The sequence below is a fragment of the Amphibalanus amphitrite genome, unplaced genomic scaffold (genome assembly GCF_019059575.1).
Source record: "Amphibalanus amphitrite isolate SeventyFive unplaced genomic scaffold, NRLGWU_Aamphi_draft 000324F_arrow, whole genome shotgun sequence".
Classification (NCBI taxonomy): Eukaryota; Metazoa; Arthropoda; class Thecostraca; order Balanomorpha; family Balanidae; genus Amphibalanus; species Amphibalanus amphitrite.
The window spans coordinates 560,803-577,442 of record NW_024881819.1 but is presented as its reverse complement, the minus strand read 5'-3'; the positions used below and the strand labels follow the sequence as shown (position 1 = coordinate 577,442).

Below are 16,640 nucleotides of genomic sequence, written 5' to 3'. Positions count from 1 at the left end.
TTTTGTACCTAGCCCATGACACGCCTTTGGCAGCACACGGAGGTGTCAAGAGAACATTGGGAAGAGTGAGCAAACGCCACTACTGGTATCGTATCAGGCAAGATGTCCACGACAAAGTACAGGCATGCCCTTCCTGTCTGGCGGTGAAGGCGAAGACATGCAAGACCAAAGATGGACGAGGGACGGTGCCCGTGGTGGGAGAACCTCTGACGCAGTAGGCAGCTGATATCCTCGAACTACCAGCAACGAAAGAAGGCTACAAGTATGTGTTGGTCGTTACGGATTATTTTTCAAAATTGGCGGAAACGTTTGCATTGAAAAACCAGACAGCAGAAGCGGTAGCGGAATGCCTTCTCCCAGTGATCTGCCGTTTCGGTGTGATGAGCTCCATACTGACTGATCAAGGTCGCAACTTTGAGAGCAGCCTGGTCAGCGCGCTGTGTAAGCTGCTCGGAGTACGCAAGCTGAGGACCTCGATATACCACCCTGCTTGCAACGGACAAGTCGAGAGATTCAACCGTTCTCTGGTGGAGAGTCTGAGACATTTCTGCCAGGCGAATGGCGCGGACTGGGTTCGATGGCTACCGTTGGTTACTTTCGCGTACAACTCTGGTGTCCATGCTGTGACTGGAGTGTCTCCATGGGAGCTGGTGTTCGGCAGGGAGGCTCGGACACCGGTTTGTGTCGAATTCGAGGAAGAGGTCAAGAGCCTGTCACACAGTGGCGTATCCAGGATCTTGGAAAGGGGGAGGCCAAACCTGCTCGAGGGGCCCCATCCTTACCTTAGGGGCCCCAGTAGTATAGCGTACTTAACTCACGCCCAGGTGCGGTTCTTTGCCACTTTTGCCATGTGAGGGAGCCTTTTTAGGCACACTCGGCAATCTAAAAAAAAATGTTGAAACGTGAAAAAGGCATCGATATCGATAGCTCTGTAGCGTACAATTTATTTCAGCAGTAGGCATAAAGTTTTTTTTTTGCTTTGGTCGTCGCTAGGGTCACTAAAGATCATCAAAAGCAAAATGTCTTTGCCATTTTTTTTTAAGATTGTAACATTTTTCAAAGGGCAGATGTCAGTCTCTTAGTGTCTTGCGCTGGTTGAGGGCTGGTACGCCCCCCTCGCCCATGTAGGGGGGGGGGGTTGATGCAACCCCCCCCCTGAGGTTTTTCGGAAATAGTGCAAAAACGGCGGCGCGCAGCGCCGCCAAATTTTGGGTACCTTATGGGGCAAACCTTGCGCATCTTTTGATAAAAAAAAATTTGACCGGGTCATGTCAAGTCACGGAGTTATGACGTCACAAAGGGAACAGCCTCCGGCCGGATTTTCACAAACTGAGTGCCAACGCCCGAGGTTTCCTGCCGGTGGTACGGACATCGGTTGATGGATCGTGATGAAACTTCCCATGCATATTGGGGCAAGTATTGGCTATCATATGGTATAAGAAACTTGACCGGGTCAGGTCAGGTCACGGAGCTATGACGTCACAAGAGGAACAGCGTCCGGTACTATTTTTGAAAAGCGCCCGAACCACTATTTTGCTAATTCTTGTCACCTCAATGGGAATATGCAGCAATATTAGCTTCTATAGGGAGCAAATGGAACTCCCAAATCCAAAAATACAATCAGATTTCAAAAATTTAAATTTTGATTTTTCGAATTTCTGCCGCCGACTGTGACCTTGCCGATTTCGGGCGCTCCCAACGCGCCATTTTTAGAGCTAGGGAAACGAAATACATACCAAACGATAGAGAATTGATCAAGGAACACGATAGTGAAGGTTTCAAGTCGGTATCTCCCACCGTTTTGCCGCAATCGCCGCCGAAAGTTGAAAAAGTCTATTTTTCCGAAAATTTGACATTTGACCGGTCAAAAGTAGGTCAAATGTTGACCTAGGACCAAAAAATATACCACCAATCGCGAGATCTCGGCGAGAGCAATCCGTTGGTCTTTTCCGCTAAGCTCTACGACGCTCCGTTTTCAAACGCCAAGGGGGGGTCGCACCAACCCCCCCTGCATGGGCGAAGGTGGCAGATCGCCGTTTACGGGCGAGGGTTAACCCTCGCCGGCCGAGGGGGGGGGGGGCGGGTGCCGCCCCCCCATAGGGTTTTTTTCGCGATAGCTCCGAACACGCTGGCGATAGAGAGCTGAAACTTGGCATACCTGACCTTTGATCCAAGCCGCATCTTTTGACACCAACCGCATTTTTGGGTCAGGTCAGGTCACTGACCTATGACGTCATAAGTGAACCTCTGCACGGTATTCAGATGTCGCAACTTCGCAACGCCCTCACTGCCAGAGGAGATGTCACAGGGAAATGAAACTTGCAGGATCTAGTATCCATTATGAGTCTCACAACTTGTATATCTCGGATTTTTCCTAAAGGTCATATGAGGTCAGGTCATTTTCGTGACCTCACCATTATAAGTCAATGGGGAAAAATTCAAACTGCTATTCTGGCGCCGGGAACGATCTCCAACTATCTCAAGCACACAGAATCGTGATTTGATGCACTCCTTGCAAGGTTAGATGCGTCACTTTTGCAATGTTGACCTTCCGTGACGTCATTTATGACGTCATCAAGGTCATATTAGTTTTTCGTCAATAACTCCCGACCAAATTGAGCTAGCGAGTCGAGAAAGCCACCAATGGACTCAGGAAGACCTGCCGAATCGAATGATATGCGACATGACCTCTTTCGACCAACTTCGTGACCTGGGGGTGCTGACCTGACCTTGACCTGAGGTCAACACCCTAAGTTGACCTGACCCGAACAAAAAGTATATTATTCGACGCGCCTGAGCGAGGCGAACACGATGCTGCCAAAATCGCGGCTCTGCGGCCGTTTTTTTGCGAAGTTATTCACCAAAAACTGAACCGTACCCTGGGGCACTTGACCTGACCTCAGAGGTCACCGGTTGACCTAGGACCTTAAAATCGGGTACCAATCTCTGCGTCTCGTAACGGCGCACACGCTCGTTTTTTCCGCGACGCGCTAGCTCCACCAGGGGCGAAACGGCGAGGGGGGGGGGTCGTACCCGCCCCCCCCCCCCTCGGCCGGCGCGTATGTAGAAAACCAATAGGTCCGGCGAGGGTTCTTTAGAAGGGCCCGACTCGGTTTGAGCTCTGATCTAGACTCTGATGGCTCTATGTCGCCCACATTGGCCTCACTCCGACCTCTGAAGGCTCATTCTGGCCTCTGAAAGCCCCACACCGGCAACAGAGTGAACCACGCTGGCCTCCGGGCCCCATAATGGCCTCAGGAGACCCATGCTATATCTGACCTCACAGGGCCCCCCACTGGCTCTTGGGAGCCTTTGAGTCAGGCTCTGATGTCCCTATGCCGCTCTCGAACCCACACCGGTCTCTAGAAGCCCACGATGTCCCCTGAGGGTCCCACGCATGCCTTTAAGGGCCACCCCTACCTTAGGGCCTCAGGGGGCCCAAACATGCATAGGGTCTGAAGAGTGGCTGCCGAGGCCCTCGAGGTGGTCTCTAATGGCCCGACGCCAGCCTATGAAGGCCCACGCTGGCTTCAGAGGGTTCACGCTGGCCACAGAGGGTCCCACACTTGCCTAAAAGGGCTCCACATTGTCTTCAGAGGGCCCCAAGCTGGTCTCCGTGGCCAATGGACCTCAATCTGACCTAAGAAGGTCCTATGTCTCTGGGCTTAAAAGACCCAATGCTGGACATCGACGGCCCCACGCTGGACATAGAGGGTCCCACACTGGCCTTAGAAGAGGGCCTCCACAATGGCCTTAGCGGGTCCCACGCTGGCCTTAGAGGGCTGAGCGCTGGCTCCTTAGGGCTCTACGCCAGCGTCAAAGGGTCCCACGCTCAAGTCTAAGCTTTTTTATGGCCGCCAAAGCGACCTCTGAGGGCTCCACGCTAGCCTCTGGGGGCTCAGCCTTGGCCTCTAAGGGCCCTACGCTGGCCTATGAGGGCCATCAAATGGCATTTTAAGATAGTTTGACGCAGTTTGACCCTGAAAGTTACTGGTGGCCCTTCATAGGCCGGCAAGGGACCCTCAGAGGCCGGGAGGCCCTCAGAGTCGCTGGTAAGTGGTCGTCAGATGCGCTGGCCTAGGGCCCTCGCTCGGAGGCGCCAGAGGCGCCTCAGAGCCACCGAAGTAGGCCCTTAAGAGGCACTGGTGTGGGACCCTTAGAGATGGCAGTGAAGGCCATCAGAAACTGGTGTGGACCGTGGGGCCCTTACAGCTGATCCCTGATTGGCCGGCAACGGCCCTCAGAGGAAGGCAAGGTCCCTCAGAACCCGGCGTGGGGCCCTTCTGGAGATAAGTGTAACTACACAAGAGACCATGGGGTGTTCTCACAAGCCCTGTGATGTCCTTTCCAGTTGAAGCGTGGCCAGCGCGAACCCTCTGCTGCCAATTGGCACCGCAGGGTCCCTCGGGCCCGAGGGGACCCTAAACCTTATAACGTACATGTGCCCCTCGCCCCTGGCTATGCCGTTGAATCCAAGTGATCAGGGGCTGTTCAGGTGATCAGGGGCCTCTCAGGTGACTAGGGGCCTTTCAATTGACCAGGGGCCCACCAGGTGACCAGGGGACCTTCTGATAACCGGGGGCCGGTTATACCAGGAGCTCCACGGGTACCTAAATGCCTTCATGTGACTGCAGGGGCCCTTCATATAACCAGGTAATCCCCGGGTAAACATGGCCCCTTGGGCGACCAGGGTTTCTTCAGGACACTGGCCAGGGGCCACCCAAGGGATCAGAGACCCCTCAGGTAGCTGGGGGTCCCTTAGATAACCAGGGGCCCCTCAGGTAACCAGGGCCCCTCAGGTAACCAGGGGCCCCTCAGATAACCAGGGGGTCTCAGGTAATTACGGGTCCCTTAGGTAATCAGGGGGCCCTCAGATAACCAGGGGCCCATTAGGTAACGCAGGGGCCCCTCAAATAGCCAGGGCCCCTCAGATAATCAGGACTCCTTCAGATAACCACGGGCCCCTCAGGTAACCAGGGCCCCCTCAGATAACCAGGGGCCCCTCAGACAACCAGGGGCCTGTCAGATAACCAGGGACCCCTTAGGTAGCCAAGGGCCCCTCAGATAACCAGGGGCCTCTCAAGTGACCAGGGGACCCTCGGGGCCCCGTGGGCCCCCTTGGGTACGTCACTGCACTCAAGTGACCCAAAGGGCCCACTTGCATGTTTGATGCCAAAGGGGGAGGCCATGGCCTCTTGGCCTCCCCCCTGGATACGCCACTGCTGTCACATCGGGAGCACCTGAGTCGACTGAAAGAGAGGCTGAAACAACTCCGAGAAGGGACGCTGCTGAAGATCGAGGAGGACCGATCGAAGAGAACGAGTTGAGACGAGTGATGTGAATTTCCCATTGGGGGACCAGGTCTACTGCAGGAATTTCACGTCGGCTAAGGGCAAGAAAGGGAAGTTGCAACCGCGGTTTGAAGGACCGTATCGGGTGGTCGATGCGAGACCCCAGACTACCTCATTCGGAAGGGGAGACGAAGGCGTTTGGCACTGATGTTAGTTGTCGGACTTTCGTCCCCGTCTTGAGTTGAGATGTTAGTTTCACAACGTTTCGGCCAGTTACTTCTCCGGCCGTCGTCAGGTGTTCTTTGGCCCTTACAAGGACCTGGATGTTGGTGGCGTTGCGCCGTACGTGTCATACCGTTCGAAAGCCCCTGTAGTCAGCGGGAATCGAACTCGGGTTTTCCCGGTGATAGTCCACGGTTCTAACCACTCCACTATCGAGTTCGATTCCCGCTGACTTCAGGAGCTTTCGAACGGTATGACACGCACGGCGCAACGCCACCAACATCCAGGTCCTTGTAAGGGCCAAGGAACACCTGACGACGGCCGGAGAAGTAATTGGCCGAAACGTTGTGAAACTCGCGTTTGAAACTCCGGGCCAGTGTGTCCAAAATCGTAATGTTTCGGGGAAATCCACCCATGATGAAAAGCATAATGACATCCTAAAAATATCAATAAAAACATCCACACGGCAGTCACGACTTATAATAACAACCTCGAACCCAAACCTCTAGGAGCAAGAGAAACACAAACCTCGCAAACTCTGACAACACGCCAAGACAACCATTCGAATAACCAAAATGATAAAATATATGACCCGACTTAACCCGGCAGTTGCTGGGGTATTTCGCCGCCCACCGTTTGCTGGGGGGGGGGGGGGGCGTTAGACGCCCTCAGCCGATAACTCGAGAACCAATAGGCGCAGCGAAACGCACGAGGCGGCAAACGAAAGAACGCGACGAGACGCTTCAGATGAATACTTAAAAGTTGAATTTTGAGGTCACAGGTCGGGTCAAGGTCAGGTCAAACACCTGAAATCGGGCTTTCAGTAGCATGGACTTCAGGACTTTGCAATGGGCGCCTCTCGTCATAAACTCTGTCAAAACGGTGCACAATCCATCATAAAAGGCCTACAAGAGTGTCAGCTCCATGTAGGGGTCAGTCAAGCATAGGTCAAGGTCAAGGTCAGGTCAACCCCGTAGGTAGGCACATATCCCCGAAAATCAAAACTGATATTCGCAGCCTGTGACACATGTTTTATAGGTAATTTGGGGCGTAGAACACGATGGTGACATTCATTTTATCATGTGTGTACGTTTTTGGCTCAAAAAGTTCAATTTAAGAAATACATGTATCATGGTTGTGAAGTAGTCACGAGGAATTGCCAAGATTCAGTTCAAGATTATGGAAAATGCGGAACGGTAATCAATAATCGAAGATAGCCATTTGATTGATCATGGTATTGGCAGTGTAATGGCGTTTACGGCATGTCTGTATGTATGTTCTGTGATTTTATATGATTTTTTGAACATATGCCGTTTTTGGTCGAAAACTCAGAAATTATGACGTCACTAAAATCTCGATATCTCAAAAATTTTCCGACCGATTTTTTTGAAACTTTGTCACAATAAACTTCAATCAATTCCCTACAGGTACGCAAAATTTCCCGGCGAAAAAGTGGGGGCGTTTAACGCCCCCCCCCCAGCAACTCGCGGGTTAAAAACCTCATTTAACATCCCGAATATCAGAATGCCCTCAAAGTTCAGTTTCTACATCATTTTCTCGTACATGTATAAAAACAGCGCTTAAAAAGGGTCGAAGTCAAATTTTATGAAAATAACGACATCCTTTCCGGCCTTTTTTCTACATCCTCCCCCTAACGTAAAATGAATTTAGCTACACTGCTCCGGGCTAAAAACGGCGCGCCGCAGGCGTGCCAAATTTTGGGTACCTGTAGGGAATTGATTGTCGATTGAAGTTTATTGTGACAAATTTTCAAAAAAATCGGTCGGATTTTGTTTTTAGATATCGAGGTTTTAGTGACGTCATGATTTCTGTTTTTTCGACCAAAAACGACATATGTTCAAAAATCATATAAAATAACAGAATACACATACAGACATGCCGTAAACGCAATTAGACTGCCAATACCATGAACAATCAAATGGATATCTTCGATTATTGATTATCGTTCCCATTTTCCAAAATTTTGAACTGAATCTAGGCAATTTCTTGTGACTACTTCTCGACCATGATACATGCATTTCTGAAATTGAGCTTTTTGAGCTAAACACGTACACATATGATAAAATGAATGTCACCATCGTGTTCTACGCCCCAAATTACCTAGAAAACATGTGTCACAGGCTGCGAATATCAGTTTTGATTTTCGGGGATATGTGCCTACCCGGTTGACCTGACCTTGACCCTGACATATGCTTGACTGACCCCTACATGAAGCTGACACTCTTGTAGGCCTTATATGATGGATTGTGCACCGTTTTGACAGAGTTTATGACGAGAAGCGCCCATTGCGAAGTCCTAAAGTCCATCCTACTGAAAGCCCGATTTTATGTGTTTGACCTGACCTTGACCCGACCTGTGACCTGAAAATTCAGCTTTTAAGTATTCATCTGAAGCGTCTCGTCACGCTCTTTCGTTTGCCGCCTCGTGGGTTTCGCTGCGCCTATTGGTTCTCGAGTTATCGGCTGGGGGGCGTTGGCTGGGGGCGTTTAACGCCCCCCCCCCCCCAGCAAACGGTGGGTGGCGAAATATCCCAGCAACTGCCGGGTTAACCCGTCAAAAAGCAATCGACCGAAATGGATGCATGACCCACGGGCACAAGACCAGCCAAACGCCCACCGATCGTAAACACCCCTTATTCGCGTTGCGGAGCAAGCGAGTCACTCTAGCGGGCCCCATCCACCCGGGGGCCCGGGCCCCGTCCACCCGGGGCTCCGGGGCCCGTCAACCAGGGGGCCCGGGCCCCGTTCTCCCGGGGGCCCGGGCCCCATCCACCCAGGGCCCAGGCTCCGTCCACCTCCTGGGGCCCCAGGCCCCTCATCCGTGGTGTCCCAGTAGGTATTTCTCGAAGCGGGCTCGTCCGATTTGATATTTGATTGGAATCTCTCTCTCTCTCTCTCTCTCTCTCTCTCTCTCTCTCTCTCTCTCTCTCCTCTCTCTCTCTCTCTCTCTCTCTCTCTCTCTCTCTCTCTCTCTCTCTCTCTCTCCTCTCTCTCTCTCTCTCTCTCTCTCCTCTCTCTCTCTCTCTCTCTCTCTCTCTCTCTCTCTCTCTCTCTCTCTCTCTCTCTCTCTCTCTCTCTCTCTCTCTCTCTCTCTCTCTCTCTCTCTCTCTCTCTCTCTCTCTCCTCTCTCTCTCTCTCTCTCTCTCTCTCTCTCTCTCTCTCCTCTCTCTCTCTCTCTCTCTCTCTCTCTCTCTCTCTCTCTCTCTCTCTCTCTCTCTCTCTCTCTCTCTCTCTCTCTCTCTCTCTCTCTCTCTCTCTCTCTCTCTCTCTCTCTCTCTCTCTCTCTCTCTCTCTCTCTCCCTCCCTCCCTCCCTCCCTCCCTCCCTCCCTCCTTCCCTCCCTCCCTCTCTCTCTCTCTCTCTCTCTCTCTCTCTTTTTTTTTTCTCTCTCTCTCTCTCTCTCCCTCTCTCTCTCTTTTTTTTTTCTCTCTCTCTCTCTCTTCTCTCTCTCTCTCTCTCTCTCTCTCTCTCTCTCTCTCTCTCTCTCTCTCTCTCTCTCTCTCTCTCTCTCTCTCTCTCTCTCTCTCTCTCTCTCTCTCTCTCTCGCCCGATGACTGCAGCTCGCCCGAAAACCCTATGCAGGTCGTGTAATTTCGTGGAGGATCATGCTTAGTGTAGCTTGGCCATATGGTCAAATAACCATTGGTGACACACCGTTTTTCGTTACGGGGGCGTTTTGCACTGTTCTCCCCTTTATACAAATGTCATATTGAGTCTCCACATTATGTATTCTGCCTTAATTTGGATGCAGTGCTCTTGCCTCTTTTTCATCAAAGTATTGAATGCAGCCTGAAACACTTGCCGCAGTCAGGAAATCGCATGTTGGAGCCTTTTCAAATACATGGAAGCATGGTCGCATCAATCGCACGCACCAGCATGCGATTGATGCGGGAAGAATTACAATGTATTTCAATATCAATAGGCTATTTGAATAGGTTACCACACTGAAAAACCAACAGATGTGAAAATGTCAGTCTGGCTGATATTTCTTTTTTGCATGAATCCAAATCAAGGCGGAACTAACCGTAGCCGGCAACTTTTCTGTTGGTGAAACTGGTTAATTAATTGTTATGTTCGTTGCAGAGATAATCCGGCTTATTGATAAATGTTGCTTCACAAAATGGCTGCTGTCAAGATATGTAGGCAGCTTATTCTGAAACCTGCAAGCTCCAAACTTCTCCAGGCCTGCTCAACCGTGGTGATTGCTGAAAGAACTGCCTGTAAGTTATATATTTGGGCTGTTTATTGGTTTTGCAACACTTGGGAAATATTGCACGTTACACTTAAAATTGGTATATTGCATTTGGTGGTAGTCATGTGCCATACGCAGCCTTATGTATGTGTTCAAGTTCAGTCATAGACTCGTGTGCAGGAAGCGTGTGCACTGGCGGATCCAGAAAGGCGGTCTTGGACGCTGCGGGGGGGGGGCATGCATAGGTGAAGAATTGTAAAAATCCACGTGGGTGTTGAATCAGTGGCGCTGCTTGGTGCCTTGCTGATGGTGCATGTTGGTCGGCTCTATAGCGAGGTTGAAGGTAGGTGCAACTTTGCCACCGTGTCAGAGCTACAGTATGTAGATGACGGAAACCTTTCAAAGTCGCAGGATGAAATGAGGTCTGAGGTACTACTCCCAAATGTAAATGCAGGATGTAATGAGGTACTCCCAAATCAGCTTTTCTCGTCGGATTTCGGCTACTTTTTGGTCCTGGCCTAAGGTCGTCAAAATGATAAACGGAAATGTGTGCAACATTTTGCTTAAAACCTCCAGCTAGTACGCCACGCCGTTAATGACAAGTTAGAAGAATGACCATGCAAATAAAATGGCCGTAAGGTTGGGCATTCTACGATAGATCGTACCACTTTTTTCCAATTTGACACCCTCATCTCTCGGAATTTGACGAAAATTGGTCTCAGGGGTAATCAGGGGCTCTGAATCCACCTGTAACAATTTCAGGCTTATCAGATAAGTATTTTTTGAGTTATGGTGTATAACATTTTTTGGATCTTGCTTTGCAGCGCTAAGTTTGGCGGGCTGTTACTCTAAGACGGATTATTCAAATGCCAAATGTTATATAGCATTGAACTTGCTGTTATGATTCAAACATTAAAAAAGCCAAAATCATTTTATCTCATGTCTTATATTGCCTTTACTTGCAAATAACTACTCATATGCTAGATTCTACATGATTCTATTCAAAGTTCCGAATCCACCTCCCGAAATTCTCCCTTTTTTCTTGCTTCGACAAAAATACACAAATCACGAGAATGCAAATCCTCGCGCTTATTCCGGCAGGGAGCTGTCGTTCGCAACGACATCCTCCCCCTCCCAAGGGCTGACGACACGAGGAACGAGGTGGCAGCTCCCTCAGACAGTGTCCTCCTCCAGCACACAGATCCGTCGCACCGGGCGGTGCACTTCATCATCATCATCATCATCATGTATTCTTATGTTCGTCCACATTCGATGGCTTTTCGGAACAAGTGTCAGGTTTACATAAAATCAGGTACCTATTAAAAGTAAAATATGCAGCATAAAAGTAAGATTGCACCCTACACTAAAAATATTAAAATACACATGAAACACGCCTAAAAGTTATCAACACCATTTAAAAAAAGTATCAGTGTCCTATTTAGGTGGAGGTCGTCAGCCACTTTCTCGCCCTTCTCCGACAGACTGGCAGAGCGGGACTCTCTCACTTCCGCAGGAGCGCGGTTCCAGAGTGAGACAGCACGACAAAAGAACGATTTCCGTGCGTGTTCACTGCGCACTCGAGGGATCTGCAGCGAGCCGGCTAGAGAGCCCCTCGTGTCCCTGGTGGAGACGTCACTGCGGTGTGCGATTTGGGCCGTGAGGCCGGTTGGCGCTTGGTCGTTATTGAGCAAGTAGTGCATTTGCGATGCGTCGCGCTCGGCCACAAGGTTGTCGAGTGACGGCCACTCCAGTTTCGCTAACAACGGCGTGACATGGTCGCGTCTCCTCGCCCCCTTCACCACCTGCGCACAGTGGTTTACCACTTTCTGTAGCCGATGGCGCTGGGTGGCGTTGCAACCAGCCCATACAGTAGAGCAGTAGGCGAGATGTGGAAAGATGAGCATTTCTACAATCATTTTCTTTACAGACTCCGGCAATTTGCCAGCCATTTTTGATAGGCCTCCGAGTGTGGCATAGCAGCGTCTGACTGTGCCAGACACATGCTTCTCAAAAGTCAGCCCTGCGTCTACATCCATCCCCAGCACTTTCACCGTTGAAGACGGTCTGATTGAAGCATCGCCAAGTTGAACAGAAAATTCAGAGGTTAACAACCTCCTGTTTGACTTGATAAGAATAAGATCCGTTTTAGTGGGGTTAATTTTTAGACTGTTTTCGTTAAACCAACTGTGCGCGGTGGCTACGGTGCGCTCAACACTCGCTTTCAGTTGAGACAGATCGTCGGGTCTACTCCGGTGCAAAAACTGGACATCATCGGCGTACATGACTATTTTGGACTCCTCTGTGTCTATGTAGGACACTAAATCGTTTGTAAAAATTAAAAATAACACTGGGCCGATCAGGGACCCCTGCACCACGCCATGCGTAATGGGCAGCGTGTCACCTGCACCACCTCTCACAGCCTGTCTGCGCCCGCCGAGCCAGTTCACAAACCAGTGGGTATCAATCCCGTACCAGCCGAGCTTCTCTAGGAGCCGGGGATGCCGAACGCTGTCGAACGCCTTGGACGTATCGGCCGTGGTAAGGCAGCCAATGAACCCACGGTCCATGCCGTCCATTAAATACCCAACAGCGTCCAGCATCGCCGACTCCGTGGATCGGCCCGGCCGGAACCCATGCTGTTCATCGCAGAGTATGTTGTGTGACAGTAGATACGACATCAGTTGGAGACAGACAACACTCTCTATCAGCTTCGCGACGGTCGGCAAAATTGATTGTCGGCACCGCCGTGCACCCGCACGCGGGCAGAGCGCACACGACCGTCCGGACCTGGCATCACCTCCACCACGCGACCGAGTGGCCACCGACCGCGTGGCATGTTCTCCTCCACCAGTAGGACCGGGTCTCCACGGGCCAGATTTCTTGTCTCACGAGTCCACTTCTGGCGGCAGATCAGACTGGGTACATACTCTCTCAACCAGCGGGCCCAGAACTGATCCGCCAGCGCCTGTGTCTGACGCCAGAGCCGCCGGCTGGACGTGTCTCTGTCGCTGAAGACACCCGGTGGAAGACAGACGGTCCGGTATCCCAGCAGCAAGTGGTTGGGTGTGAGCGCCTCCAGGCCATCATCCTCAGAGGACACGTAGGTCAGCGGTCGGCTGTTCACCACGGCTTCAGCCTCCGTGATGACAGTGTGTAGGACTTCGTCAGTGACAATCAGCTTTCCGAGAACGGTGCGGAGTGCCCTCTTCACCGTTCCTATCATCCTCTCCCAGATGCCGCCCATGTCCGCTGCCCCCGGCGGATTGAAGCGCCAGATGATGTCAGCCTGAGACAGTTGGTCGCTGATGTCTTGTTGGTTCCACTCGTGGATCAGCCGGCGGAGCTCTCTCTCGCCAGCTCGCAGATTCGTGCCGTTGTCGCTGTAGATCACTTCAGGCTTGCCTCTCCTCGCGATGAACCTCCGAAGTGCCATGAGGAAGCTGTCCGTAGATAGAGACTCTGCTACTTCGAGATGGACGGCTCGGGTAGTTAGACATGTTATCAGCAGACAGTATCTCTTCTGCTGCATGCTGCGCCGACCCGACCTGGTGACCAGAGGCCCGAAGAAGTCAATCCCAACTGAGCTGAAACTGCGACGGGTGTCAAATCTCGAGTCCGGGAGATCGGCCATGAGCGGCTGGCATGGCTTGGCCCGTCGACGGCGACAGACTACGCAGGCGCGCACGACCTTCTTCACTGTTTGTCTTGCCCTCGGGATCCAGTATTGCTGACGGAGCTCGTTCAGGACGTGATCTGTCCCGGCGTGCATCAGCCGCTCGTGAGTGGCTGCGATCAGCAGTGACGTCACACCGGCTTCTCTTGGTAAGATGAGTGGATGGCACGCCGTCTCTGATAGCGGAGCACGGTCCAGGCGGCCTCCGACACGTAGCAGGCCATCTTGACCCAGCTGCGGAGACAGAGGCAGTAGGCTACTGCTGCTGTCTATGGGAGCTCCTCTTCTCAGCGCAGCCAACTCCCGACCAAATTCCTTGCGTTGCAGCAGGCGAATGATAGCGGCATCTGCTTCTCGGAGCTCAGGTGTCGACAGGGGGCCGGAGCCGCGCCTACCAGTCGTGCGTGCGGCCGCCAGATTCTTGCAGAATCGGAGCATCCAACCCACCGTGCACCGGTACCGGTTCCAACTAGAGAAGCGGCTGGGGTCCGGTAACACTTCAGACGTTGTCTCGCTCCCATAACTCACGCTCAGAACCGTCTTCACCTCAGGATCTTCTTCTGCGACTGACCGTGGTAGAGGATCCTCCGGCCACATCTTCTCAGGCTGCCATAGGAAGTCGGGCCCATGGATCCAGCGGCAGTCTTCAGTCATCTCGGATGCCACCAGTCCACGAGTGCAGTCATCGGCTGGGTTTTCTTCTCCGGGTACGAATCGCCACTGGGACGGTTCGGAAACACTCCGGATCTCTGCGACACGATTCGCAATAAATGTGTGGAATCGCCGGCTGGTGTTGAAAATGTAGCCAAGCACGACTCGGCTATCGCTCCAGTAAATTGTCTCGTGGATGTCCAGTGTGAGCTCTTGTCTCACACAGCAGGCCAGCCGTACAGCCATGACAGCCGCCTGTGTCTCCAGTCTCACAATGGAGAGTTTCTTCAGGGGGGCGACCCGGCATCTGCTCATAACCAAGGAGCAATGCACCAGTCCATCTGGGTACACTGTTCGAAGGAATGCTACCGCACCAAATGCCCTTTCCGAGGCATCACCGAACACATGGAGCTGTGTCTGACGTGGCCTTTCTTCTAGTCTTCCGTACCATCTTGGCACCGTGACCGCTGAGACTCGTGACAGTTCGGTGAGCCATGCAGTCCATCGCCGATATTCATCTGCGTCGAGCTGCTCGTCCCAGTCACGCTGAACAGACCAGAGGTCTTGAAGGAGCAGCTTCGCCAGCAGCGTGAATGGAGAGAGCAGGCCAATGGGATCATAGATCGAAGCCACCACACGTAAAACTGAGCGTTTTGTCTCTGCATCTTCAGTAACTATTGGCGGCTGGCTTACAGACAGCTTGTCTCGCTCTGCGTCCCACATGACGCCCAGCACCTTCTCCGTCGGCAGCGGCCCTCGCAAGTCAGTCGCACTTGACACCCGGTCGTCCGTCGGGATCCCGGCCAGCACCTCTCTGCTGTTATTCAGCCACTTCCGGAGGCAGAATCCGCCTTTAGAGACCAGCGCTGATACTTCAGAAACCATTTCCTTCGCTGCCCAGATGTCCTTCTCTGACGTCGCCAGATCATCCATGTAGAAGTTGTCTCGGACGGTGGCCGCTGCGGCTAGGCCTGCCGCTGATTCAGAACACTTCTCCTCTGCTGTCTTGTTCAGCACATAGCTGGCTGAGGCTGGAGACGAGCGCGCACCAAAAATCACCCGATCCATCTGATAAATGTCTGGGGGTCGGTGCACCTCCAGACCTCGCCAGAGGAACCTCAGCGCCGGCTGGTCCTCTGCCCTCACTGCCACTTGTAGGAACATCTTCTCGATATCTGCATTCAAGGCCACTGGTTCCTGTCGGAATCTCATGAGTACCCCTGGGATGGTTAGCAGGTAGTCTGGCCCTGTGAGCAGGTTTTCGTTCAGAGAGGTGCCACCGTACTTAGCCGCGGCATCGAAGACGACTCTGATCTTCCCTGGTTTGTTCTGGCTCGTGACGGCATGGTGAGGGAGATGTCAGCATCGATCGTGAGACTGACGCCGCTCCTCTTCAGACAGTTTCCGCGCGTAGCCCTTTTCTATGTACTCCTGCATGACCTTCTGATAGGCGTCAGCCTTTTCTGGCGCTCTCTTCAGTCCTCTCTCTGTGTTCTCTAGCCGACGCAGTGCCATTCCATAGTTATCTGGCAAGATGATACCGTCAGAGCGCCACAGCAGCCCGGTCTCATAACGGTCACCTCTCCAACGGGTCGTTCCTTCCAGTATCCGTTCAGCCTCCAGATCATCGGCCTTGAAGTCAAATCTAGTCCCGTATGCTTCAGTTGACCACCAGTCTTCCATCATCTCTGACAGCGAGTCCCGATCTGAACGCTCGGTCCGAATGTGGAGAACCTCTCGAGCACCGACCGGTAGCAGCTGCTGCACATTTCCCGTCAAACACCAGCCAAGGTGCGTTCTTATGGCCGTCGGCTGGCCTGGAGGGCCGACACGCACCTCCTTCTGCAGCATGGCCTCCAACACATTCGCACCGAGCAACAGCTCCACGGGCCGGCCATTTGTGTCCGGGATCGAGATCCCTGCCAGATGCTTCCAGTTGTGCTTTTCCCTCCAGTCGATCCTCTGCGGACGCAAGTTGAGTTTCTTGACGGAAAAAACTTCTGGCACCGTCAGGCGCTCTTCTCCGTCAGCCGCAGCAACTGGTGAAACCGTGAGTGTGGTCCGAACAGACATCCGTTTCTCGCCAGTTTCTTCCACATTGTTGAGACGCAGCTCTTCTGGCTCACCGGTAATCCCCAATCGCCGCAGCACGTCTTCTGTGCAGAGAGAGGTGTCGGCGCCGGAGTCCAAGAGAGCGCATGTGTCAACATACGCGCCATCATCTCCATGCACCCGTACCGGCACGACCTGAAGCAGTGTTGACACGCGGCTGCTCACAGGCGCTGAATTGGTAGCGAGCACCCTGCGCGGGTCTTCCACGTCCACTTCTTCCAGCTCGCTCACCGCCGATGCCGGTGAATGGAGCAGACTGTGATGCCGCCCGCGGCAGCCATCCTTCCCGCACAGCGACTTCTTGCGACACTGGTGAGCCCAGTGACCCTCGCCGAGGCATCTGAAACAGCGCTTGCTGGCACGAACCACCTGAAATCTCTCGTTCGCCGTCATGGCTCGAAACTGTTCACACTCGTCCAGTCGATGTGCCCCTCTCTGGCAGATTACGCACACTGCTGCAGGTGTGGCTGCGTCCTGAGT

General features: G+C 52.6%; 1 protein-coding gene across 8 annotated transcripts in view; it reads left to right on the top strand.

Moving 5' to 3' along the window:
* Positions 1-16,640, top strand: part of LOC122388486 (NADH dehydrogenase [ubiquinone] 1 beta subcomplex subunit 8, mitochondrial-like) — a 146,905-nt gene that overhangs the window by 28,051 nt on the left and 102,214 nt on the right. For all 8 annotated transcript variants that reach the window (XM_043379625.1, XM_043379626.1, XM_043379628.1 and 5 more), the window contains exon 2: positions 9,616-9,752. In XM_043379625.1, the coding sequence (XP_043235560.1) occupies positions 9,638-9,752 (115 nt within the window). In that variant the 5' untranslated portion in view covers positions 9,616-9,637. The remainder of the gene's footprint in view (positions 1-9,615; positions 9,753-16,640) is intronic.